Source organism: Branchiostoma lanceolatum, chromosome 2, assembly GCF_035083965.1.
Source record: "Branchiostoma lanceolatum isolate klBraLanc5 chromosome 2, klBraLanc5.hap2, whole genome shotgun sequence".
In the NCBI taxonomy this organism is placed as follows: Eukaryota; Metazoa; Chordata; class Leptocardii; order Amphioxiformes; family Branchiostomatidae; genus Branchiostoma; species Branchiostoma lanceolatum.
The window spans coordinates 33303719-33330276 of NC_089723.1; the positions used below are offsets into that span (position 1 = coordinate 33303719).

Here is a 26558-nt window from a genome sequence, read left to right on the forward strand (position 1 = left end):
GCAGTCTTTATTAAATGTTACTTGTGGTGACAATGATTTTCGCAACCATTCTAGAAATACACATCTGCATCATCAAATACGGACAGGTTCACATTTTAGTGTAATTCATGACGGAAAAATTGTGAGTAGGTGACATGTTATTTACAGTATTTGTATTGACGTTAGATTTGCCTCTTTTTTTTTGGAACGATCTTTTGGAATTCCAACCTGCAAGACTTAGGAACTCGTGGTATTGCAGTGCCGCCTAGTAATCCATGAAGGTACTGCATCCTTGAAACTGTCTGGCCCAAATCTAGACCAGAAACAAGAAGGAATGTGTCAGAATCTCAAGATGGTGGCACGGCACCCATCAATGTGGCCGAGGTTAAAATAGATTTCCCTAATGCGAACCTGTTTTAGTCAAGTATTGTTCCTTTCGGAGATGGAAAACGATACAAGGGATTTTCTTCCTTTTACAATTTTTTTGCTGTTTGTAATGCCAGCCTGTGCGCACAAGTCAACCTAAGTTGCTCACCAGAAACTTAAGTTGCTCACCACAGTTTTGTAAAGCCATCACATGCAATTAGTATGCTGCAGTAGGACCACAATCTGCTAGATGTCGCTTAATAAGAGCCTGCTCACCCCCTTCGCCAGAGTGGCGTGACCCCAAGTATTTCTCCAAAATGGCGGCGCCGAATACGAAACGCATCGTGTACGTCGGTGAGTAAACCTGTCACAGCTTAGACTACCGTTCCCACTTTAGCATCACGTAGACACTTAAGTGATAAGGATTTTTTGTTGACTTGTTACCTAACTGGACGAACGTCGTTCATGTAAGCAGACAGTAATTCCTGATGTCCGAAATGTTCAAAAGGGGGAGGGGGGCACGCACCTAATATAGCGTTTGTAAGCAAAACGTGGGACGTGGTAGTATTTTTATGTGACCTACAAAAGTTATATTTGGGATTTCCAGACGCGCTGACTCACCACAGCATACTTCTAGCCAGAGGTCTCGATTCTTGCAATGTATCTTATTTCTAAATCGTTGAATATTGATATGATATTTATTGACAATGACAACCTCACCATGTCAACTTTGATAAATTAAGGGCAGCTCTTAACCATACAGCTGCATGGAATGGGCCAAATATAAAGGCTAGTTAGGACTGGCCTGTACAGTAACTGTTAGGGTGAGTTTCCATCACTGCAATTGCACAACGTGTATGTGTTATGTAACGTTAAAAGTATCCTGTCAAACTTTCAGTTAGCGGTGATTTAATTCACAGTAGGGAGAAAATGAAGTGTTCTTCAATAATAATGGTGGTTTTTAGCTTGCGGTTAAAACAAGGTGGTAGGCAGGCCGAACACAAAGGCTTTTTCGTGGCGGTTATAAGCTCGCGATGAGGGGGTTACCGCTAAAACACTGAACATTAAATCACTACAAACATGATTTTACACGTATCCTATACAGGAGGAATACATATCGTAGCTGCCAAGTTGCCAGCTAATAGTGAATCTCAGTAAACTCAAACTGCAGCACTTAATGGCACCTGTGTTATACGATGCACACCTTCCCAGGTGGCCTTGCTGAGGAGGTTGATGAAAAAGTCCTCCATGCAGCCTTCATCCCGTTCGGAGACCTGGTGGACATCAACGTCCCACTCGACTATGAGACTCGTATCCTTTCCTTAGGAATGTCATTCTCTCGGACAAATAACTGCTTTGCTATCTTTTTTAAGATCTATTTTTTTGTAAAACTATGTAGTTCTGACATGTAAGGGATTGCATTCGTCATTTCGGATAGTGCTGTAAGGTTGGAAGAAGCTATCCTGATTTGTGAAAGTGTTTTTCAGTGGATTGAGACTTTGGTTGTACAAATTATGCCGTAGGGACAATATCTTGTGAAATTCCTTGACTGCTGTGTTCAGAGAAGCATAGAGGGTTTGCATTTGTGGAGTTTGAAAGTGCAGAGGTAAGTACTGATACATTATTGTAAAGCCTAGATTAAACTTTGCCCAATGTGTACTGTTGTATGTATACATTGCATTTCATACTGTTGTTTATTATGATTATTGGAATAGAAAGCTATGTCAATGAAACTTTTTTTTCCGCAGTTGCAAGAAGATGCATGGGATGCATATTGCTTATGTTCATTTTGTGTTTTCAAGCTCCAGTTTAAGTTGTGTAGTTTTTGATCTGTTACTGTCTCACCATTATGATGTTGATATGATTGGTTATCATTTCAGGATGCTGCAGCTGCCATAGACAATATGGTAAGTCAGACAGATCCTGAAGCTGTGCAGGATGTTTATGTATAGTCAGCTTTACTTTACGCCTTTAGCTCCTTATGTACTAGCATGTGCATTATTCTTCCATACTTATAATATGATAGTTTTATAAAGTATCCTTAGTCTTAGATACAGTAACACATATGCTAACTTTTGAAGTACACAGAAAAAGTTGATTTAGTTGTAGCTGTTAACAAAGGCCATTGCATTATGTTGTGTTTGAATATACAGATATTTGACGACATTTCCGCCATGATAGATTACAGTGTACTAGTATGTCTTTTATAAATATGCTGATAAGCTGCTGCTTTATCCAATCACACACCAACATGGTCATGGGCGATTCAAATTATGACTACCATGAATATGTTGACGTCAACGACAATCAATTATACTGTAAGAATTCCTTCCCCAGCATGAGTCTGAGCTCTTCGGAAGAACCATCAGATGTAACCTGGCCAAACCCATGAAACTGAAGGAAGGGTCCATGAAAGCAGGTAAGCTCATTTTAAAAGTGGCTCACTGCAATGGTTTGAATCCAGATACCACCAGTATCTGTTACCAATAGAAGAGAAGTAGTGGATTGTACTGGCTGGGTCTGGGGTGGTGCAGAATACGTTGTGTTGTATTATATCATACCAACTTGAGAAAACACACATTTCAATGTGACATATGCCAAAAGTTGAGAAAATTTGGTGTCCGCAAACCAAGGAACTATAAGAATCAATGTCAACTTCCAAAGCCAGTATTCTAATTTTTGTCAGCAGCCCACACAAAGTGAATTTGAATTATTCTATGGAAGCCTATGGGATACAAGTAGACTGTAGAAGAATGTGGCCTGGGATGCAGACCGGTCCGGAACACCCATATCTTATCATGGCCTACATGTAGGTATGACATAAATATAGAATACAACACGGGGTATTCCGTATCACCCGAGGTTCCAGCCCGACCGCGGGTCGGATCGCCCGACGGCCGTAGGCCGGAGGGCAATCCGACCCGCGGGAGGGCTGGGACCGAGGGTGATGCGGAATACAACGTGTTGTATTTTATTTATGTCATACCTTGGTCATATTCACCCGAGAAAACACACATTTCAATGCGGAATGCGCCAGAAGTTGAGGGAGTTTTGTGTCCTCGAACAAGAAACTGTAGCAACATTGATTCCAATCTCCGAATCCGGTATTCTAATTTCCTACGGTGGCGCAACCGCCGCGCTCGAAATGCGTTCGAAATATTCTATGGAAGCCTGTGTGATAACACTCCCGAACCCTATGTGATCCGGATAGTTATCACACAGTCCGGAACACCCGTATCAGGCCCAGGCATGACATAAATGTATGTATTGACTGGTTCATTTGACAATACGTTTTCTCTACTTCACAGTTTGGTCAGAAGATAACTGGCTGAAGAAGTTTGCAGGGAAGACCCTGGATGAGGGGGAGACGGAGGGGGCGGGGACATCATCATCATCAGAGCCTGGGGAGAAGAGACCAGCAGAAGAGTCTGCACAGGTACAACACCTGTAGATGAAATACAAGAAATATCAAACATTAAAAAAATGAAATGTTCCCTACCAAGAACCAATCAAATAAGAAACCTTATGAAGAGAAAGATGTATATAACTTTATAAGAAACATCAAACATTTTAGAAAATGCAAAGTTCCCTACCAAGAATCAATCACGTAGGAAACCTTGTGAAGAGAAATACAAGAAAAATCAAAACGTTTAGAAAATGGAAGTTTCCCTACCGAGAATCAGTCACAGTTACAGGAAACCTTATGAAGAGCTTTACAATATTATGCTCATAAATATGCAATGGTACGCAAAATGTACTGCATCTTGCTTTTTCTTGCATGTCTTAATACCTGGATGTCTAACCTTCATCAAAGTATACTTCATGAAGTAACTTTATTCAGTGTGGAATTTTTCCCATTGAAGCTAACTAGCATATTCCCCATTGAAGCTTAAGTTATTTTTGTGTGTGCACAGACAAGGTAGTTCATGTTTCTTTAATCTGGAAAGGAACAGTATCTGTGTTTGGTATAACCAATGTCTGTACATGTCAGGTGGCCGAGCCAGCAACCAAGAAGGCAAAGAGCAACCCTCAGGTCTTCATGGACGTCAAGATTGGCAGTCGGCAGGCTGGGAGGATAGTCATTCTTCTGAGAGCTGATGTTGTACCAAAAACTGCAGGTAAACTACTGTAATTCACTTTATCTTCACGGTAGCAAAATTTTATGGTGTAAGGAAAATGGACATTTTCACTGAACTTTAACTTCACGGTGGTGGCAAGTGATTTATGGAACGGATGTGTGAAGGAATCATAAATAATAGCAGCAGGTTTCTCACGGTGCTGATATGTTCACGGTACAGAGGTGACCGTGAAAACTGAACATAAAGTTATAGTGGAAGAAACAAGAATTGCAGTAAGCAGGAAATTCCTTGGTCTAGATAACATTTAGCTAGAAGGTTGATTTTTTTTCTGTGTACACTTCTTTTTATTAGTTTTATGTTTCTCTGTCAATTTTCTTCTTATCAAATCATTCTTTTCCTCGAACACAAGCTTATTTCCCTCCCAAGCACAAGCATTGTCCCTTATACAACCTGTAACTGGTGTTACATACTAAAAAGAAAGGTGGACCCTAGAGTCTTCTATCTGATAACCATCTCCTTTTCTCTGCAAGTTTACCAGACAACCTTGTAAAAACCTTCAAGTGACTATCATTTCTTGTTTTGCAGAGAACTTCAGATGCCTCTGCTCCCATGAAAAAGGCTTTGGATACAAGGGGAGCTCGTTCCACAGGGTCATCCCACAGTTTGTATCCTTCAGTGGTGTAGGTTCATTGCTAATGGCAGCAAAGGTAGTGTTAGAAGGCTGCTTTTGGCATCAGATCCATTGCAAACACTACCCTCTTTCCAATGTGTGATGTGGGTGCAGTACTCAAAGTAATTACTAGATGATGCTGGAGCAAGGTAAAGTTGAAACTTTCATGATGTCTGAATTTCACACAATTGTTTTAAGACAGTAGTAGATTCGTGGGATCTGCATAATACCTATCGGTACAATACCATAAAAATATATTATTAAACAATTACAAATGTTACAAAGATGTTAGAAAATGAAAACGTTTTCTTTATGTTACTGTCTACCAGTGTTCTCGCCAGCGCCCGTCCTCCCGTCATTTGACGGGTTTTTGTCGCTCATGACGGACAACATTTTTGCCCAACCCGTCATTTTTGATGGACAAAAATCGGTGTGTAAAGATATTTAAACAGAGTTTAGAATTTTGAAAAAACTCCAGAGGATCACTGGACGTTCGCGACGAGGGCGATCTAGATCATTTCTAATGCCCGCCGGCGACAACCCCAGCCACACACAAAGAGCGCCGTGGTGGATATTTGGTTGCCGCCGAAAATTCGGCGTCATGTGCCGCCCTCCCCACAGTTTTGGCTGGTCGCATCGGGCTAACGTTTATTTCTGTTTTGTCACTCACGGTTCACCGTCAGTTATTGTTATCAAAGAAGCCTAAAAATTCAGAAATATTCCTATAGCTAGGCTTTCTGTAATCTGTAAAACATTATTAAAGTTTCAAGCCGCGGCGGCTGAGTTGAATGCGCTTTCTTCCCGTAAGAAATGGTAAACAGGCGTCAGATATTCTATTCCACCAATCACAGTGCGTCGTCTCCGTCGCCTCAAGAAATACCGACCAATGACATGCGAGTCTCGCTACTCGCGTGATTTCAGCTAAGCGTGAATTTGCGAGATGTTAGAGGAATGGCGGGGATCGCAAGGATCGCACGACGAAGCGGCTGTTTGAAGGCTTGAATCGACAACTTTTGAAGGCATTCAGTGCAGTTACAGGAGAAATTAACCATGGAAAACATGGGAGAAAAAAATGGACGTCTTTATGGCGTTCTTTCTCAAAGTAGGGTGTCAAATTCCTCATTATGTTCAATAATTAGAGGGAGCATACGGGACAAGTGTTGAAAAATTTTAATTTTGCCGACTTATTCTGTGTGTATTTTTTGTAGGACGTAGATTCGTAATAAAGTTTTGTTGTGCTTGATTTTCTTTTCTTTGCCGATTGTATACAACATAGAAATGTAGCTTGTGTGTGCACATGTGAACATTCGATCTTACCGCGATGATCGACGGCACGCCTCCCCCCAAAATTAAGCCTGAAACCCTTGTGTAATTTTTCACCGAAAGAGATGTCATTAAACTAAGCTTATTCTACCAAGAAATTTGCCCCTCAAAATGCAGGAAATAGTGTTTCAGAGGGTCTAGATTCCAAAATTTTCCGGGGGAGAATACCCCCAGACCCCCCTAGGATGGTCACGCCTCTGGCGCGACGCCTCGCGCCTTCGGCGCTCGATATGTTCGTCCCAACAGGAAAATTGAAAGGACGGGTAAAAATTTCAGGCTGGCTAGAACACTGCTGTCTACTGTTTGTTTTATTTAGATCTCCATTTTAAGATCTCCATTAGTGTCAGATAAACACTATGCTACCGGGATCCACTTACATAATAAACAAAATGAAATGTAAATAACAAAACAATTGGTAAACAAAAAAGTTTACAAATCAAATAAAGTGAAACTTAAAAGTAAGCGGGAGAAGTCAGAGTTCAACATAAGATAATGTAAACATAATCGGGATATTGTATGCAAAGAAATCCAAAAGTGATGATACTGGAGAGACATGGTGACAGTTTTCCTTGACAACTACTTATTGGTACAATACCATAAAGATGTATTATTCAACAGTTCCAAATGTTCCAAAGATGTTTTCGTTATTTTACTGTCTGTGTATACTGGAGAGATGTAGATTTCCCTTGACAACTTGCACCAGATGAACCAAGGCGGAGACTTCACCAACCACAACGGGACAGGAGGGAAGTCCATCTATGGGGGGAAGTTTGAGGATGAGAACTTTGAACTCAAGCACACAGGGCCAGGTCAGGAGATGTTGAAACTTTTGTGCTGGTTCTATTTTCACAGTATCTCCTTATGTTGTCCGTGTCAAATTCCATTGTAATGTCCTGTCTTTGTCAGCAGGTCTAGCCCTTTGTAATAACAACACTTGGTTAGTTAGACAGCCCTGGCTGTATGTGCTGAACAGTCAAATCAATGAATAAAACAAAAATACTCTCCACCATGAATTCATGACACCATAAATATGTCTCCCTTGTATTACTACTGTATACAGAATTGTTTCAACCATTGATTTAAAGACTGCAAAAGCCTGCTTTTCCCTCCTACTGCAAAATAAGACCACCACAAAAGTAAATGAATTCACAGTATTTTCAAGTGTGCTCACTGTATGTCATGACTTATACAATGGTCAGAACAAAATATGATTGTCTTTATCTCAACTTATTGAAAAGGGAAAGGAAGGTGTCATGATGAGGTATGCAAGTGCATCTTTTTTTCTTCATTCTGTGCACACTAACACTAAAGCTGAGTTTGAAGTAACTTTGTTTGAACTCTTGCCTATTTTTCCTCAGGAATCATGTCCATGGCCAACTCTGGACCTAACTCAAATTGCTCCCAGTTCTTCATGACAACAGCTCCAACACCCTGGTAAGATTGTCGCACCACAAACCACTATTTGAACACCATACAATCATGTACTATTTACATGAAACTTCTTAAAACACATCCAGGACTAAGATGTAAGACCTGATTACCATTCATTGTGTTACGAAGCTGGTATATATATAATCAATCAATCAATCAATCAATCAATCAATCACTCATGGGCATCAGGTGTTGATGCATGGTGGTTGCGGACATCTGTCTCCAGGATGTTCTATTTTCGGCACATGACATCCAGTTAGCTACGGTGACCCCTAGCTCTCTGAGTGTGTTATATGCACCGACAGTGAATACCTTCAAAAATAGACTCAACAAACACATGGAATCAATCAGTAGTATACAACTACAAGGCCTTGGACTGTCCACACAAGCCTGGAATGACAGTCCAGTAAATGGATGAACGGTCTCAACTGGAAGAGATCTTCCTACCTGTACAAATCTACTCTACTCTATTCTCTACACTTGAAGCAAGATAAAAACTTCAGCCCTGTGAGCCGAAGAAAAGTTATGACACACCAAATAAAATAAGCATTGTGTTTCCGTCCCAGTATCTGTCCCCTCTTCATGATTTTTTCTGGTCCTTCCATTTTATTCTTACAGATGTAGGTGCAGTTCGATCAAGTTTGTTTGTCTGATCCTTTATGTATGTCTGACTGTCCCATATGTTACTTCTATATACAAATGCCTGCTACTACAGTTTGTCAAGATATTCCCAGTGAATAATTAAAAATGTCCTATCATAGAGGGGAGCTCAGTGCCACCAGGTACTGTGGGAGCCATCCTCATTAGATAGCTTACAGTGCTTACAGTCAGATGAATAAAGGTTAGGTGTGACAGGTTGTTCAGTGTAATATAACCAGCTGTGCTGTCGCGCTGCATGCCTGCAAAACTGGTGTGAGATATCAGGAAGGGCGGTTCTATATAGATACAGACACAGATGGTGTCTTTGTTGCTTTTGTCATATCTTGAGGACAAAATGATTGCTGATGCTGCAGTGATGCATATGTGTTGACAGCCACTCCATAGAGTAGGGCGAGTCTAGTAGTGCAGTCAATTTTTTTTACATGTAACATGTTTTCTGATACATGTAACATATGTTAGTTACACATGTTTCATTTTTGGATCACTGTGATGGACATTACAGGATGTCCAGTAAAGTACAGATGTAACCGTTTTATTCTCCTCTCTCTCCAGGTTAGATGGGAAGCATGTGGTCTTCGGCCAGGTAACAGAAGGCATAGATGTCGTCAGAAAAATCGAGGTGAGGTTTTATAATATTTATGTTGGAGCCTGCAACAGCTGAGCAACAAAATATTTCATAAGTCGTTCAAAGAATTTCATAGACAAAGAACAATTTTTAAATTGTTTTGTGTTTTTTTTCTTATAAATTTTTGTATCGTGTCTCAAATTCTGTTAACGAAATCAAGGATAACACAAATCTGATTTTGGTTACTCAATGGCTGCTTATCAACGTTAACACTCTGTCTTCATGTAGTGGAAAGAGCAAAGAGCCACAACGTTGATTATATAAAAAGGAAAGAAAACAACAACAAAAGTATAGTGCATGTAGCTGCTTATTGAGTTCCATGTAAATCATGATAGAATTTAGAGATTAAACTATTATTGTGATTTGCTTGTAATAAGTGAAAGTCATGAAATAAGTCAAAGTTTAACCTTTTTCTGATTGTGTGGTTTCTATTCTAATAACGTCTTTGTTTCTGTGTGTTTCTTACAGAAAATTGGAACGAAATCAGGAAAACCCACTGAAAGGGTGGTCATAAGTAACTGTGGAGAACTTGTCTAGAATGTTGACAAGAGTCATCTTTAACTTCAAAATATTGAAAACTTTTGAGGAAATTGTTGTCAGCATGAGCTTGTAATACTTTGAACTTTTGTAGAATATGCTAAAAATAAAGGGAATATGTTCATAGAAAGACTGATCTAGAAAAAATTTTTAAGCCTCTGTCACACAGTCGATGAGCTTCCGTGAATTTGTAGTTTGCTAGAAGGTCGCCAAATTAAAAAATTGCCGGAGACTAGACCTGAGAATCTACCCCATCACATTGGACGGGGCTTAAGGACCTGTGAACAGCTCTGAAGATTGTGCCATTATCAACAGAGCACTGTGCAAATTACTGCTAAAAATGTCATTTATATTTCACAGACTCGTTGGCCGATCAATTTTCTTGCTGACCGGCTTTCAATTTATATTATTGAGTCTTGTAAGATTATTCTGCGAAAAGAAGTGTATAGTGAGATATAGACTCCTTGGAGAAAAGGAATCATACTCAGCCATCTGTCCAGTAATGCTAAGGTCACAATTGGAAAAAGGGGCCCTGCCGGGCAGCTCACTGGCTTTTTTGGGGGTCACTTTTGGACGTAGCCCCGTGGGGCACCCTGCTGCTACCGGGCTATTTTGGGCCCTGGCCGGGCCCTGTTTCTAACATGGAGTTGTAATCAACGTGGGACACATTAACAAATAGGTACTGTGAGCTTATCGTGAGAACACCGAGAGGTACCCTTTTGGTGTCCAGCACTGTCCACTGGGTACCTGTGTCGTTGGAGCCCGGCCGGGGCTACACCCCCTACAGACACCGTTGCAAATGTGACCGTAGCATAACTGGGAGTTTTTTATTCTAGATGCTCTAGATACCAGATCCCTTTCCATTTGGAAAACACTGCACAGTCATGATATGGGATGTGACCTGGTCCTGTTGCTACTCAACAGTTTTCATCAGAGGAAGAAAAGACAATTGTTTCTCCTGAAAAAAATGGAGACCACATGTGTGAAGTTCTATAACTGATTACTAGTATGCTGAGCTGGTTTTAGAAATCAACATGTGTTTCCACATCCTTCCTGTCTCACTGTGTGTGGCAGGCTGTATGTTAAATACTGATAGACTGCGTCCGGCTGTGTACATAAGTGTTGTTTATTTACCTGTTCACATGACGGCAAGCAATATGTCCACTTATGATAAGTTATATATGGAAAGTTAGTGTGAACTCTGTATGTCCACGTGGCATGCTGAAAGTCTTTCTTCAATGCCTATTAACTGGTTTATTGAGCGTGTAAGGTTTTTGTAACCCTGAACACTCTATTACGTATAGGGTGTCTCAGTGCACCAATATTTTGATATTCAAATTTCCAACAGTTAACGTAATGTTGGAGACCACTTTTTTTACAAATAACAAAGCACTATTTTCAGGACTGTTGCTATTGTGTGGTTGATTGATACAGGATCTTGTATCAAAGTAGCTATTAATATGTTTTTGAACTCTAAAGTGAAATAAATGTAGCTAAATATGCCATAGAGCTAATGTGGTTTATTTGTGTAATTGTGATGGTTGGACTGGTCTTAACTTGATTATTAGCTAAGGCTGATTTTGCTTTCTCTCACACTTGGATCTGAATGAAATCTGAGGTGGTGATGCAAAGGTATATATTGCATCCATCTTTCTGTCATTTCTCCTGGTTTGTGCCTGATTAAATGAAAACTCTTGATAGTTATGAAAAAACAAACTTGCTCAGATGTGAGCAAGAGTTGCGTAAGAATGCATGTTGACCCTCATATGTCCTTTTGACAAACATTTAATCATTACACACAACATAAAAAAGATTGCTCTGGGGAGCTTTGAGACGAACTCTCTGTCTCTTCGTCAACCTGGTATTACAGGCAGGTCTCGTCTTGGAGTTCTCCTGTCACGTGACTTGATGTTGATTATCACGTGACAGGAGACAGTCATATACAGGCTTGAGATAGTGATATCTTTTTAAATAGGCAAATGATAAGCACATCCTGCGCTAAGCAAACACCGGGAAAGGAGGTGTAGCTTTTTGGTAAATGACAGGCCAAAGCATACCACACTGCCCTTGGTTACGAATACACAGTCACCGAACCAGGTGCTGATATCTATAGCTTGTGTCAACATTTTATATATAACTGGCAAAGTTCTCATCGGTGCTGTGGCAGCATTGTTGTTGAGAGGGGACATGCATACTTCTGAAGCCATTGAGGGTTCAAGACTTATCATCTCAAATATGCACATGCTTATAAAAGAGAAGACAACATCTGATCTTGAATTTAGAATTATCCCGCGCAAGACGATAAAACATGGTCTATTTTAAGGAAACGTGTCCTTTCAATTGCACATCAAACCCACCAAAAGATGAGTATCAAACAATTTTGAATAAAGCAATTCATGTTATACATGTGCGTTGTTTAACACGTTAGTGTATGAGCTTAAAAGCTAGTGTCTGCAGCAGCTGTCATTGGGCGCTTAGTCAGGTGACCTCAACACGACAGTAGTGTCCAGATGCGGTCATGATGCTATGTTTTTAATCCACTTACACAGGTGTAATTCAGAAGTACTATATGAGGTTCAGAAGGAGAGGCTCTTCTCAAACAAGTAGCCTCGTAACCATGTTACATGCCTCAGTCCAACTAAGCATTATAGCCTACGTTGCAGGCTCTCTCCAGCTTGTTTTCTTTTAGTTACCATTTTCTAATGACATTTTTTTTTCTTGTTACGGACCGGATATCTGGCCCATTACAAGAAGAAAATGTAATTTGAAAACGATAACTTATAGAAAACAGCCGGAGGGACCCTGCGACGGGGACTACTAAGCATATGCCTTATTCTGACAGCCTATTTTTCTAACCGGCATTTCCAATTACTACTACCATTCTGTTCTTGGGGCCTAATAAGTAAATAAAACCTACACCGTAAAAATTCACAGCCGTGTGCTATTGGGCCTGGGCAGGTGGGTAAGACTCTCAGCACCGTAGAGATACCAGCAAGCTCCCGATAGTATGGTTACCAGGCTACATACATGCGACATCGACAGATGACTTTCTCCGTGATAATACGATTGTATCCTACCCATGTGTCTAGATCCACTTGTATCGTTTCTCTGCAAGACACTCCCAGTCCCTATATATGATGATGTGACTGTATTTTGATGCTTTCGCAATTCCTTTTTATGGTATATAACATAGCGGAAGGAGGATAATTAGTAGTAAAGTTGTTCAAAGCACTACTGCAAAGATACATGTACTGTACAAAGTTCGCAAGAGAAGGAATCACCTCTGCCGCGCCAAGAAAGTCTGAATGGGTCAAGACATGTCTCCATATCTGCGGCTCTTTGCAACGTTAACGGTTCAACACTAACTTATCTTCTTCAAATGCTGGTAGATAACTGTGGAAAGTAACCACCTGTTGAGATGTCCCACTTATCTAAGGTGTCTTATCTGATGGTCGCTTGACGTATAAATACACCAGTCTCTGTCTGGAGACGCCTGCTCTCATTTGAGCTCTGTCAGCCGACTGAAACTCACCATGCGCTTTTTCGTCTTCCTCGCACTTGTCTCTTACGCTGGTAGGTAGCATTTTGTCCTTTCGCCGGTGTACCACTGACACTGTCAATAACCTTTCCCCGAATTTTATGAATTTCAAAATTGCCAGAGAGTTGAGCGCCTGACAATGTACCCTATCACATTAGATAGGGTACGATGACCTGTGAGCATCGGCATATCCCTAAAAATTGTGCAGCAATAAAGAAGACATTGACCGGGCTGCAGCCAAAAATGTACATCAGGCATTAGACTTGTTAGGCGACTCATTTTTTTGCTGTGTGACGCCGGCATTCGGATAGAAGATTTTATGTTTAAGGCCCTGCCATATGGTGTCTAGCAAGACATGTATGCAACTTACCTTGGTAATTCTTAATTTGTACTAATTGCTACTAGTTTTCCAAAAGAAAAGTAGTTGATTGATTGAAAACAGAAAAAAATGAACCGTTTGTACATTTTCTACACGGTCAGAGATGGTCATGAAATTTCTGTATCAAGATGATTTTTTAGATCTTTCAATGCAATCATCACATTTGAGCCATATATGACAGTAACATTTCTTATTGAACTAATGAATTGAAATGACTTCTGCTCAGTCAGATTGACAGCGATAAAAAAGGTCGTAAACGAAGAAACCTTAAGATTTAGACACTAGCTCAATACCTAGCTATGTACAAACTTAAAGATAGAAGATGACAAAATGTTTGTGGCAGTTTTAAAAGCTGAATATCTACTGCACATAAGTGCATGATTCAAGCTCCTTGATTATGCTTGTTGAGTTGAAAATTCCTTCTCTCCAGCGGCGCAGGGTTATGAAGACCGCATTGTCGGCGGGTCGGAGGCGACCCCAGGTGCCTTCCCGTGGCAGGTGTCTCTGCAACAGAACGGCTATCACTTCTGTGGCGGCACGCTCCTCAACAGCCAATGGGTTCTCAGCGCCGCTCACTGCCAAATGAGGTACTGAAGGTCGTTATAACACTTTTTTCCTGTGTATTTCTCACATGTAGTCCATGTTGATTCAATTGTATGGATGACATCCTGACCTCTGGGAACCCCGAAACTAACCGTTCGAGTGTGAATAAGAAAGAAAAAAAGTTTGCCTTCAGTATGAAAAGTTGTCAGGAAGGTTGAACATATGACTAAACACACAGAGTATGTGTGTATGGCATACTAAACAATAGATTCTTCATTTTGTTCTTTTACATCTTCTTCTTTGACTTTGGAATTGACTTTGAGAATTCTACAACATGTGTTGAATGTTCGTTTACGGAATATGTTGCTGTCGACAGTGCCAGTAGCATGACTGTAGTTGCCGGAGATCACGACTTGAGCAGAAACGAGGGCACTGAACAGAGTCGTCAGGTACAACAGGTCATACCACACCCAAGTAAGCGTATATTGCACATCCTTACTATTATAAGAAAGAAGTTGTGAAGTAATATGTCCTGTGGTTCATGAAGATGCAAACAGGGCACATTTAGATTATTTTGCAATTAACATGTTCTCAACTGAAAACAAATTCAATGATACAATATGTGCAGTTTGCATACATTGTATGCAGACTCAAACTGAGTGCATTCTGCACATACTGAGTGCATTCTGTGCATACTGTGTGTATTCTTGTGTGTATTCTGCACATAATCATATGATAATGTGTGCTTTCTCTTTGTGCTTCTGCAACATTTGTAAGGTAGTTACTCGCATTGCTAATTCCCTCCCACGGGTAAATTTCTTAACCCGTGTTATGATGTTCAGGGAGCGGAATATGATTTTTCATATACGTCTATATCTAAGAAAAAACATGCAGAAATTTAAAGGTGGCTGTCTTGTCTTGTCTTGTACCTAGGTAGTCTGTTAAAACTTGAGAGCATCGTTTCTTTTCTTATCGTCGGCACTCAATATCGATACCACAAGGTTTTATGTTCAGCGACGATGTAAACTATTTGATGCTTTACTTGTTGATGTATAAACATCATGAGCATGAGTGTTGTGTTCACTGCTGATCTCCTTATCTAGACTACAACGACAACACCCTTAACAACGACATCATGCTCATCAAGCTCAGCTCTCCCGTCACTCTGAACTCCCGGGTCAGCCCGGCGTCCCTGCCATCCTCCATGGTTGCCGACGGGACCATGGTCACCGTAACGGGCTGGGGAAACACCCGTGCCAGTGGATGTAAGTACCCGTATCTTATGGACTCACCTTTGCTTAGGAAGATAAGTGCAGCCATTGTAGTACAGTTTCCTGTAGTGCCGCTGTATCCTCCTAGAAAATGTTTAACGGCACCAAGGGGAAATCCTGTAAATGGACTTAATTTCGTGTGAACTTAATTTCACGTTTGGGTTGAGGCAAAGATTTTTCGCGGTTCAAACAATTGTGTTGATACACCTGTTTTGTCCTCCCTTCCACTTGTTTTTCCATGTGGTAAATTCAAATAAAGAAATAAAGAAATAAAGAAATAAAGAAATAAAGAAATTGTGCGAAGTTGTGCAACGTGCTCTGAGCTCTCGGTGGATAGGTCACTGCGATGATTAACATGCAGTGAACGTAAAATCATCGCGACTGTATATCTACCGCTTAACGGTATCCCAAGCACACCGTGGCTTACCTAGTAGCTTATCGCTGACAGATCTATCTAGGTATGGTGCCAAGGGGCGTCATCGTTCAGTGTGGCTATGTACTGGTTGCTGTTCATTGTCGTTGCTTTTTCTGTGTAATCGTTGCCAGACAGTGTGTGGACATGTATGAATGCTGTGAACTATGATTGTTTTGCTGTAAGTGGTGATATGTGTGACATTACAGTTCATTCCTTTCCCCCTGATCAAACTTCCAGCTAACTACCCGGATAGGCTGCAAAAGGTCGATGTGCCCGTCGTCTCCCGATCCACCTGCAATGCTGCTAACGCTTACGGCGGAGAGGTCACGGCCAAAATGTTCTGTGCCGGCTACATGGATGGCGGCAAGGACTCCTGCCAGGTAACGCAATTCTGTTGTAGAAAACTTTAGCTTGTATCTAAGAAACAATGTTTGTCCCTTTCTGTGACGTCTCTGTCTCCAGGTTATGACATAAGATGATACAATGATACGTGACAGTGAACATCGCACATCCCCAAATATCGTAAGCTAGCGGATGGAGATAAATAATTCCAATTTTATAGGATGTTAGAATACATAAACTGCCCATGTCACATACAGATGCTTGAAGTATCAAAGAGGAAAATTTGATATTCAAATTTGTACTAGATTTGTCAGACTTTTGTTAACCTGTGTAAAGTCCTTAACAGACATCGATCGACTAACGAACATGTTTGATGCTGATGTTTGTGTAGGGAGACAGCGGCGGTCCCGTGGTGAGATCCGGTACGGTCTACGGCGTAGTGAGCTGGGGCTACGGTTGTGCCCAGCGTAACTACCCGGGTGTCTACGCCAAGGTGAACAGATTCACCAGCTGGATCAACGGTTACATCAATTAAATCAGCTGTACATGTGTCGACATGAGATCTGCAACTTTGCAACAATGTGCTGATCTACAACTCAGTGCAGAATAAAAGTGTAGTTATCATCACGTGTCTTGTTAGAATTTTTTCTTACGACCCCCTGCCAATGATTCATGGCAATAAATCATGTTGAACGAATTGGTTTGCAAGCAGTTGATTTCGTAGGCCTGAGGAGGCTATCGCTACCCAATTGTTATAGTGAAAGCCACATACTACAGTATGCGATGTAGCGGTGCAAGTAGTTTTCCTCAATAATTATGTAAAATAGGTCATGATTTGCATGATGTGCATCTCATTGTATTAATCATCAGTTAAAGTACGTGTATGTTTTTGTACACGCCAAAAACAATGAAAATCCACCAATCCCTGCTTAAGTTATCTTCCTCCAAAAATACCAATTAAGAGACCCACTGCAGTTCCGAACAAGTCGCTAGGGGGTCCAAACTTACAACACTCCCTGCTCCTCAACCGCCTAAAAATCATGACCAAAGCGCTTCCAGAACCAACTTTGAAGTTCTGCTGCAGTGCTGTCTTAAGCCGCTAGGAGACCCATTATCGAACTTGACCTTCGTTTTCCTGACCTCTACACCTACCAAATACCATGAGATCCACCCATAGCTTATCGAGTTATGCTGTCTGCAGTCAATCACACATGCATACAAGTTCCGCTGACGTATGGTAAAAAGCCACCAAGAGACCCATTCTTAAAATCGACCTTACAATTACCGACACCTACCCACCTAACAAATATCATTGACATTCATCCACAGCTTCTCGTCCGTTTCCACACCCAGTCTACCATAGCAAAACCGAAAAGATAACCTTCTGGCAAAGGTAACTAGAGGTATCCAGAGGCCTTGGCCATAGTGAGAAAAAACAAATCAACATTTTGATTTGCAAACGCTGCATATCATATCCATGTATCACAACAATAGTTACCATCATCACACGTCATAACCATGAAACAAAATAGAAAATTCCTGGTTTGGTATACCACGTTCTGTATGTGCAGTCATTTGTAAAGCTTCATCGATCATTTAGATTTCGAAATGAAGGCAACTTTTTTGGGAAGCCTAACTTTTTGGCGCACACTCCCATCAATGTCAGGGGGCCCAAAGGATGTCATCCGAATCGCCTCCGCCAAGGTCTGTAGGGGTCAATAGTTATCACAGTTACAAAATTTCTTAATCTTTGAATGCTCGTTGCAACGGTTTAACACTAACCCTTATCTTCCAAGGCTGGTCGATAACTCTGGAAAGTCACCACCTGTTCAGACGACTGACGCACCTAGGGTATCTTATCTGATGGTTACTGTACGTATAAATACATTGAACATGCACGTGTAAATCACCAGTCGATGTCCAGAGAATCCTGTTCACACTCGAGCTCTGCCAACCGACTGAAACTCACCATGCGCTGTTTTGTCTTCCTCGTTCTTGTCTCTTACGCTGGTAGGTAGCATTTTGTTCTTAATCCGGTCACATTGTCAACGACAGCTGTCCGAATTCGTTGATCGCCGGGAGGTTGCCGAATGTAGGAAAGGAAAATGACCTCGATCCAGTTTTAGCTATTCTTCTACTGGTTGTGACAGAGAAGACAGGCACTATGTACAGTATTTACCGGTTCATCGGTTCATTATACCAAGGAAATTCTCCTAGCTCTTTTCGACAAGCACGATGAGAAGTGGACCATGGCTTAACGTCCCGTCGTAATGCCCCCGTCACAAATGAAAAAATCAGCTCGGCCGACGTTGGGCATTTTCGGTCGATTACGCGGGCTTAGGTCGACGTTCGCGGGTCACTGGAAGCTGGGCTTAAAGGCATAGGCATAACAACCCCAGAAACGGGTGTTATTTGTAAAATACCACATCTTTATGAATGAAAGGTCATGACAGTTCCTTGACAATACTCGTTGAGTTCAAAAGTCTTAATTTTTTGTCCAGCGGCTCAGGGCTACGGAGACCGCATTGTCGGCGGGTCGCAGGCGTCCGCAGGTGAATTCCCCTATCAGGCGTCTCTGCAACAGCACGGCAACCATTTCTGCGGCGGCACGCTCCTCAACAGTGAATGGGTTCTCAGCGCCGCTCACTGCCAAGTCAGGTATTGCAGGATTTACCACTTTCTGGAATATTTCTCCTTGTTTGGCAAACGATACTTACCGTGCGGATGCACGTCTTTAGCTATTAGCTATCATTGGCCCGAAAGAGTTGCATTCTACAGATAGCAATTATTTCTACAATGTATGAAACTTCTGAACATCCCAAAACCTTCAATATTTCATAAAAAATTGTGCTTTATTTCAAACTAAACACACATATATATATGTTGTATTGTATTGAATAGAATGGTACCATGTGAACCTCACTCTATCTAACAATGAATAAAGTTACCGTTGTCTGGTAATCCGTGTACCATGGTGAGAGGCTTGTGCACAGCAACCCACATGATGAGACGTATTGAACACGCGTGGTATCAGTTACTCACTCAACTGGATATATTTTGAAAACGGTCAGATGTTTCAGGTAACATTAGTATCCACCACCTTTCTTCAGTGACTGAGAAAGGTAGTGGATGCTGCAGACCGTTTCTCCCGTCTATCCAGTTGCTTGAGTAACTGTTACCTAGCGTATCGTTCCACCTGGATGTCTGACCTTCATCGACGACTCGTTAAATGTTTGTTTAAGGAATATGTTGCGTAACTGTTGTCGACAGTGCTAACAGCCTGACTGTAGTTCTCGGAGAGCATGACTTGAGCAGGAACGAGGGGCATGAACAGACTGTCCAGGCACAACAGGTCATAGTACATCCAAGTAAGCGTATATTTAACATCATTCAATACTGATGAGTAATGTGTCTTTCGGTTATTGAATACGCACACGTGTTATTTGGCCAATAGGACACATTCGGATCATATTACCATTGTGCTGTTTATAATTATAACAATAATGGTTTATTGGTCAGACATTACCCGTACAATGGCAGCCAGTGCTGAATTGCTGCAGGTTTTAGAATCACATAATACACAACAAATACATATTTGCTCCACACTTGCACATTATGAAACTGTCGCAAGGGTCTGGGCGGCCATTCGACGCCAGCAGATGAACTCAATACGACCTTACCCAACCGAAGTCAGGTACCCATTCACACCTGGGTGGAGTGAGGAAAGTCGTGTAAAGTGCCTTTCCCAAGGACACAACATCGGGCATATCGGGGTTTCGAACCCGGCACCTCTCGGTACTGGTCGAAACACCCTACCGATTACGCCACATGATGCCACGGTTTGGTGTTATATCCAAACAGCATGATTGACCGCACCATGTTTCTAAAAAAATCATCCTTGCTGTCAAATAGTGATATTCCAATCTCTGTACAAACATCTGATCTCATTGTCTAGACTACAACGACAACACCCTCAACAACGACATCATGCTCATCAAACTCCAACATCCCGTCAATATCAACAACTGGGTCAGCCCGGCGTCCGTGCCATCCTCCATGGTGTCCCCCGGGACCATGCTCACAGTTACCGGCTGGGGAAACACTCTTTCCAGCGGATGTAAGTTCTCTACACACTATGGACTACTTTGTCTGTTTTGCTGTAGGTGTTATGTGTGACATTACCATTCACTTCTTTCAATTTCTCCAAAAATCATTCCGAAAGCGAGACAGAATTACCAATACATGACTATATTGTGACCCATATACTGGTCTCGATGATATTTTGTACTTAGAATTGTAGGATAGATTAGCCTTATAGTATTGTTGATTTAATGCCATACATTGTACCATGTACGATTGTGGAGCAATTAAGTTCATTAATTCATATAATGGACAACACTTCTTTCTTTTTGTGCAACTTCCAGCTAACTACCCGGACAGGCTGCAGAAGGTCGATGTGCCCAAAATCGCCCGAGCCGAGTGTAACGCTGCCAATGCCTACGACGGCGAGATAACCACCAAGATGTTCTGTGCTGGCTACATGGATGGCGGCAGGGACTCCTGCCAGGTAACGCAATTCTTCAGGCTGTTAGCACTGTCGACAACAATTACGCAACATATTCCTGAAAGAAAACTATTTACCAAACTATGTTTGTTCCACCGTGAATAGTTTCATCATGTTGGTGAATGACTGAATAAAAAAGTTCTTTAGTACCATCAAGGAAATGACGCTTCGACGACAATATGTCATCTTCTTCAGGGAAATAATAACTGCGTCACTTTGTACTGCAGCTAGGTGTCGCTGCTGACAATGCGGTCCCAAGCGTGAATATTGTCACATTCATCGATCAAAGCCTCTTAACAATATCTATGCATGTGACAATACTTTTGAGACCGCATTGTTAGCAGTGAAACATAGCTGCAGTGCAAAATGAAGCAGTCATTATTTCATTGAAGATGATGTCAGATGGGCATCGAAACGTCGGCTGTTATCATTTCGTTGGTGGTGAATAAAGAACTTTGTTATTATGTTTGTTCCACTTTGATGTCTCCGGGTTGATCAACTGATGTCATGGCGACCACATGATTTGATACAATGACGCAGTGAATTGAATTGACTTTGCATCTAAAATCATACATCGTTAAATATTGTCTGCTAACGGATGGAGATAAAGAATTTCAATTTTTATGATGCCCAAAAACATGCAATACCCGTAGAGGTAAATTTTGAAAAAAAGTATGATAGATATGATAGATTTGTCAAACTTTTGTTATCTGTCTAAAATCCTTAACGAACATGATTCAATGCTGATGTTTGTGTGTAGGGAGACAGCGGCGGTCCCGTGGTGAGATCCGGCACGGTGTACGGCGTAGTGAGCTGGGGCTACGGTTGTGCCGAGCGTAACTTCCCGGGCGTCTACACCCAGGTGAACAGATTCGAAAGCTGGATCAACGGTTACATCAACTAATGATCTGCAACTGAGCTCAGAATAAAAGCGTGATCATAATCACATGTCTTATTAGCATTTTTCGTACTTTCTTCCGATCCCCTACCAATGATTCACAGCAGTGAATCATGTTGGATTTTTTGGTTTGTTAGCATTTGATTTCGTTGTCACATGATCAGGAGGCCATGATAAGCTTGTGCCTCATCATATGGTTATCATGATTTTCTTTTTATCTTAGCTTTACTGTCGTGTCAGTCATTCAAATTTGTATGATTCATATCTATCGATACCCCTTTCTTTCTCGGTGACGTATGCCGCATACTTGAAAGTCCTGTAGTGTAATGCAGCAGATTTAGAAAATCTAATTAACTAATTTAGCTCTTCTTTTGAATAGTTAGCATCTCAATATGTCAATTGCAATGATCAGTTTCACTTAAGACAAACTCAAGCCTAAGGTACCTACATGCCAATATCAATGAAAATCCATCAATCCCTGTTTGAGTTATTCTCCTTCAAATTTACTAGCAAGAAGACCCACTACAGTTCCAGACAAGCCGGTATACGTAAGGGACCCAAACTCACACCACTTACTCCTTGCCACAAGAGCCATCCACACAGTACGGTAGAAGTGGCTGGGAGGTCCATTCCGACACGATCGAAGTCTTCTAAAATCAAAGAAGAAGATGTGAGAAATAATAACAGATAATTCATTATTTGGCATACCACGTTCTGTATGTTCAGTCATTTGTAAAACCTTCTTGATTACTTAGATTTCATAATGAAGGCAACTTTTGTTTGGCCCAATTTTTTTTCGCACGCTTGCATCAATCTTATGGTGCCCATAGGATGCCATCCGAATCACCCCCGCCAAGATCTGTAGGGGTCAATAGTTACCACAGTTACAACATATCTTCATCTTTAAATACTCAACGGTTTAACCTTCTGCCTGACCCTTATATTGAAAGGCTGGTCGATAACTCTGGAAAGTCACCACCTGTTCAGACGACTGACGCACCTAGGGTATCTTATCTGATGGTTACTTGGAGTATATAAACATTGAAAATGAACACGAAAACCACAGTCGATGTCAGGCTAGGCTGGAGAAACCCGTTCTTGTTTGAGCTTTGGCAACCGACTGAAAATCACTATGCGCTGTTTGGTCTTCCTCGCTCTTGTCTCCTACGCTGGTAGGTAGTATTCTATTGTTTAGTCGGTCACACTGTCAACGACCGCCGCCCGAACTTGTTGATCGCCTGAGGCTGCCGAATTTCAAAATTGCCAGAGAGTCGAGCGTATTTTTCGCCTGAATATTTACCCTATCACATTGGACGGTGTTCGGCGGCAGACCCCTGAATATCGAATAAAGATCGAGAGGAGACCGGCCGTGTTGCTGCTGAAAATGTCCACAAGAGCTCACAGAGTCGTCAGGCGAGTGATTTCATGCATACTGTGTGACGTTGCGTTACGAGATAAGATTTTACTCAAACCATATAGTGTCAATGTAAGGTGCATCCAGCTCCTACACACAACTTTATTGGGTTGCTTATTCTTAATGTTACCAGAAGAATATCACTATTAGTTAAGAAATAGCTGATTGGCAGAAAAAAAACGATGTTACGTTAGTATATTCTGTACACGGGTATAGAGATGATCATGAAATTTGTTTGTCAAGATGATTTGTAAACAATATTTCAACGTTAATCATCTCGAATGGGCCGTATATGGCAGCAACATATTTTGAAGAACTAATAGTAATGTAAAATGTTTCTGTTCGGTCAGATTGACAGTGCTAATGCAAACGGAAACGACCAAACCTTACTCTAGACACTAGCTCAGTAGCCAGCTATAAACAAAAAAATGAGATGAAAGATGTTCGTTTCTGTTTTGAAAACCTGAGTAACTGTTGCTCGAGTACATTGTAGTTCCCTGATTATTCTCGTTGAGTTGAAGAGTCTTTTTGTCCAGCGGCTCAGGGCTATGGAGACCGCATTGTGGGCGGTTCGGAAGCGATTCCAGGTGAATTCCCATGGCACGTGTCTCTGCAAGGGTCCGGCCGCTATTTCTGTGGCGGCACGCTCCTCAACAGCCAATGGGTTCTCAGCGCCGCTCAATGTGAAGTCAGGTATTGCAGGATTTATCACATTCCTGTCTATTTCGTCGAGTTAGGCAAATAATTCTTACTGTGTGGTTGCACGTCTTAAGTTGTAACTTAACAATGTTCCGAAAGTTAAGCAGAGCTACATTCTACAGATAGCAAGTATTACTACAATGTATGAAACTTTTGAACGTCAATTTTCATACGGAACATGTTGTGTAACTGTTGTTGACAGTGCTAACAGCATGACTGTAGTTGCCGGAGATCACGACTTGAGCAGAAACGAGGGGCACGAACAGAGTCGTAGCGTACAACAGGTCATACCCCACCCTGGTAAGCGTATCAAATACAAATTAAGGTACAAACTCTACAAACACTATAGTTAAAGTTAAAATCCTCCCACACCATAATTGATGTATAGGGCGGTGCCCATCTCCGTTTCATAGCCCTGGGGCCACACTGTGGTGCAATCACTGCAGCAGGCGGCTAGTCCACTGGCAGTGGAGTGCGTTTAACTTCCATACCGTTTCATAAGTATGTACCATTTTTATAAAGTCTTTGGTATGACTCAATGCGCCTCTTGTCCAGAGGTGCCCTACCTGGGGCTTGAACCCCAGTCCTTCTGGTCCAAGTAATTTGAACCAGATGTGGCAGAGTAGCAAATGCGTAGACCACTACACCACAGGGACACCCCTATACAATATACAATACTGTACAAACGGAAGATTGACAGACGCCTTATTTCTCGAAAAATCATCATCCCTGCTGTCAAATAGTGAGCGAAAGAGTTTAGAACACAGACATACATGCACAGAGGACTGTCAAACCTCAAGCATTTTACTGCAGTGGTTTTGGTTGTGCTGCTGCAGCGTTAAAGTTAGTATGGCTGATTTCTATAACTGATTGGCTGATTGTTATGATATGGAATCGGAATATTGTTTTTATATATGCCTTTATCTGAGGAATAACATGGAGAAAAGGTGACAGTGTTGTCCTCTAGAGGGGATCTAGATGGTCTGAATATTTGGTAGCATTCATGCGTTTCTTATGTTCGGAGCATGTAATAATAGGTATATATCATAGATACGACACAAAGCGACAAGCCAACAAGTATTATATGTATTTCAAATTTGTTATCATTTTATAACGAGGTTTTATGTTCTGCGACGATGTAAACTGTTTGATGTTGTGATTGCTGATGTTATTATCTCTGTACAAACGTTTCTGATCTCATTGTCTATAGACGACGACATCATGCTCATCAAGCTCAGATCGCCCGTCACTCTCAACTCCCGGGTCAGCCCGGCGTCCCTGCCGTCCTCCATGGTTTCACCCGGGACCATTGTCACCGTCACGGGCTGGGGAAAAACTCATGAAAACGGATGTAAGTTCTCTACAGACTATGGACTACTATGATTATTTTGCTGTATGTCCTCATATGTGACATTAGCATTGACACATTTTTATGCAACTTATATAGATAACCTCCCGGACAAGCTGCAAAAGGTCGATGTGCCCACCATCTCCCGATCCGCCTGTAACGCCCCCAATGTTTACGACGGCATGGTCAGTGCCAATGAGTTCTGTGCCGGCTACATGGATGGCGGCAAGGACTCCTGCCAGGTAAACGCAATTCTGTTGCAGAAAACTATCTACCAATGCAAACTATGTTTATTCTTCCGTAAATAGTTTCATCTGGTTGATGAAGGACTGAACAACAAAGCTCTTTATTCACAACCGACTTGTAGGGAAATGATAACTGATGCATTTTGTACTGCAGCTAGATGTCACTGCTAACAGTGGTCTCAAAAGTATTGTCACATACATAGATATCGTTAAGCAACAAAACTTCTTAACAATATTTGTCTATGGGACAGTACCTTTGGGACCTCATTGTTAGCTACAGTGCAAAATGAACCAGCCATTATTGCCCTATTATGTTCATCGAAACTTTGGATGTTATCATCATTACATTGGCTGTGAATAAAGAACTTTTTTATGTCTCCGGGTTGATGAACTCATGTCATGACCACATAACTTGATACACGATACAGTGAATTGAATTTGCATATTATGTACTGCTAAATATTGTCTACTAATGGATGGATATAAAGAGTTTAAACTTTTTTTATGATGCCCGCAAATTTGCAATACACGTGTCACCTACAGGTGCTTCAAGTAAGAGAAAATTGAATAGAAATTGAAAAAGATTTGTTAGACTTTTATTATCTGTGTAAAATCCATAACGAACAGGATTTGATGGTGATGTTTGTGTGTAGGGAGACAGCGGTGGTCCCGTGGTGAGATCCGGCACGGTGTACGGCGTAGTGAGCTGGGGCATCGGTTGTGCCCGGGAGAATGCCCCGGGTGTCTACACCAAGGTCTCTAATTACGTCGACTGGATCAACGGTCACATCAATTAAATCAGCGGTTTCAACATCAGACCATGTGCTCATCTGCAACTCAGTACGGAATAAAGCGTAATCATAGTAACATGTCTTGTTAGCATTTCTCTTACTTTCTTGTGACCACGCAGGCTTGGGCAATGCATCACGTTGGATTTATTGGTTTGCCAGTGGTTGATTTCGTTGGACTGAGGAGGCCATGATAAGCTCGTGCCTCATCATATTAGCATGATGATTATATCTTACATAACTTTCCTGTCGTGTAACTAAAACAGTTAGCAACTAGAGTTCCACGACCTCATACCTTCGCCAAATGTATTACCCTTAACGATGCAAGTATTAAATCCTCGTAATTTACCAATATGGTCTTATAGTATTTTCTCATCAATCATTCAAATGTGCATGTGTATTCAAATATTTGTCAATATTCCTCTCTTTCTTTAATAGTGACAG

At 41.4% G+C, this 26558-nt stretch overlaps 3 protein-coding genes across 3 annotated transcripts; all 3 read left to right on the forward strand.

Moving 5' to 3' along the window:
* Positions 1–606: 606 nt before the first annotated feature.
* LOC136428723 (peptidyl-prolyl cis-trans isomerase E-like) lies at positions 607–11172 on the forward strand. The gene is made up of 12 exons (XM_066418442.1): positions 607–699; positions 1558–1656; positions 1908–1951; positions 2226–2252; positions 2683–2764; positions 3654–3781; positions 4337–4463; positions 5010–5089; positions 7121–7226; positions 7776–7851; positions 9061–9127; positions 9602–11172. The coding sequence occupies exons 1-12, from the start codon at positions 663–665 to the stop codon at positions 9668–9670; spliced, it is 942 nt and encodes a 313-aa protein (XP_066274539.1). The 5' UTR covers positions 607–662; the 3' UTR covers positions 9671–11172.
* Positions 11173–13153: 1981 nt separating this feature from the next.
* Positions 13154–16782, forward strand: LOC136428727 (trypsin-like). Its single transcript, XM_066418445.1, has 6 exons — positions 13154–13243; positions 14018–14174; positions 14507–14604; positions 15234–15395; positions 16054–16196; positions 16550–16782. The coding sequence occupies exons 1-6, from the start codon at positions 13204–13206 to the stop codon at positions 16691–16693; spliced, it is 744 nt and encodes a 247-aa protein (XP_066274542.1). The 5' UTR covers positions 13154–13203; the 3' UTR covers positions 16694–16782.
* A 1250-nt stretch (positions 16783–18032) lies between these two features.
* On the forward strand, positions 18033–26466 carry LOC136426988 (transmembrane protease serine 9-like). Its single transcript, XM_066415708.1, has 11 exons — positions 18033–18168; positions 18660–18816; positions 19429–19526; positions 20114–20275; positions 20583–20725; positions 21483–21624; positions 23550–23727; positions 23936–24033; positions 24944–25084; positions 25181–25323; positions 25980–26466. The coding sequence occupies exons 1-11, from the start codon at positions 18075–18077 to the stop codon at positions 26121–26123; spliced, it is 1500 nt and encodes a 499-aa protein (XP_066271805.1). The 5' UTR covers positions 18033–18074; the 3' UTR covers positions 26124–26466.
* The last annotated feature ends 92 nt before the right edge of the window (positions 26467–26558 follow it).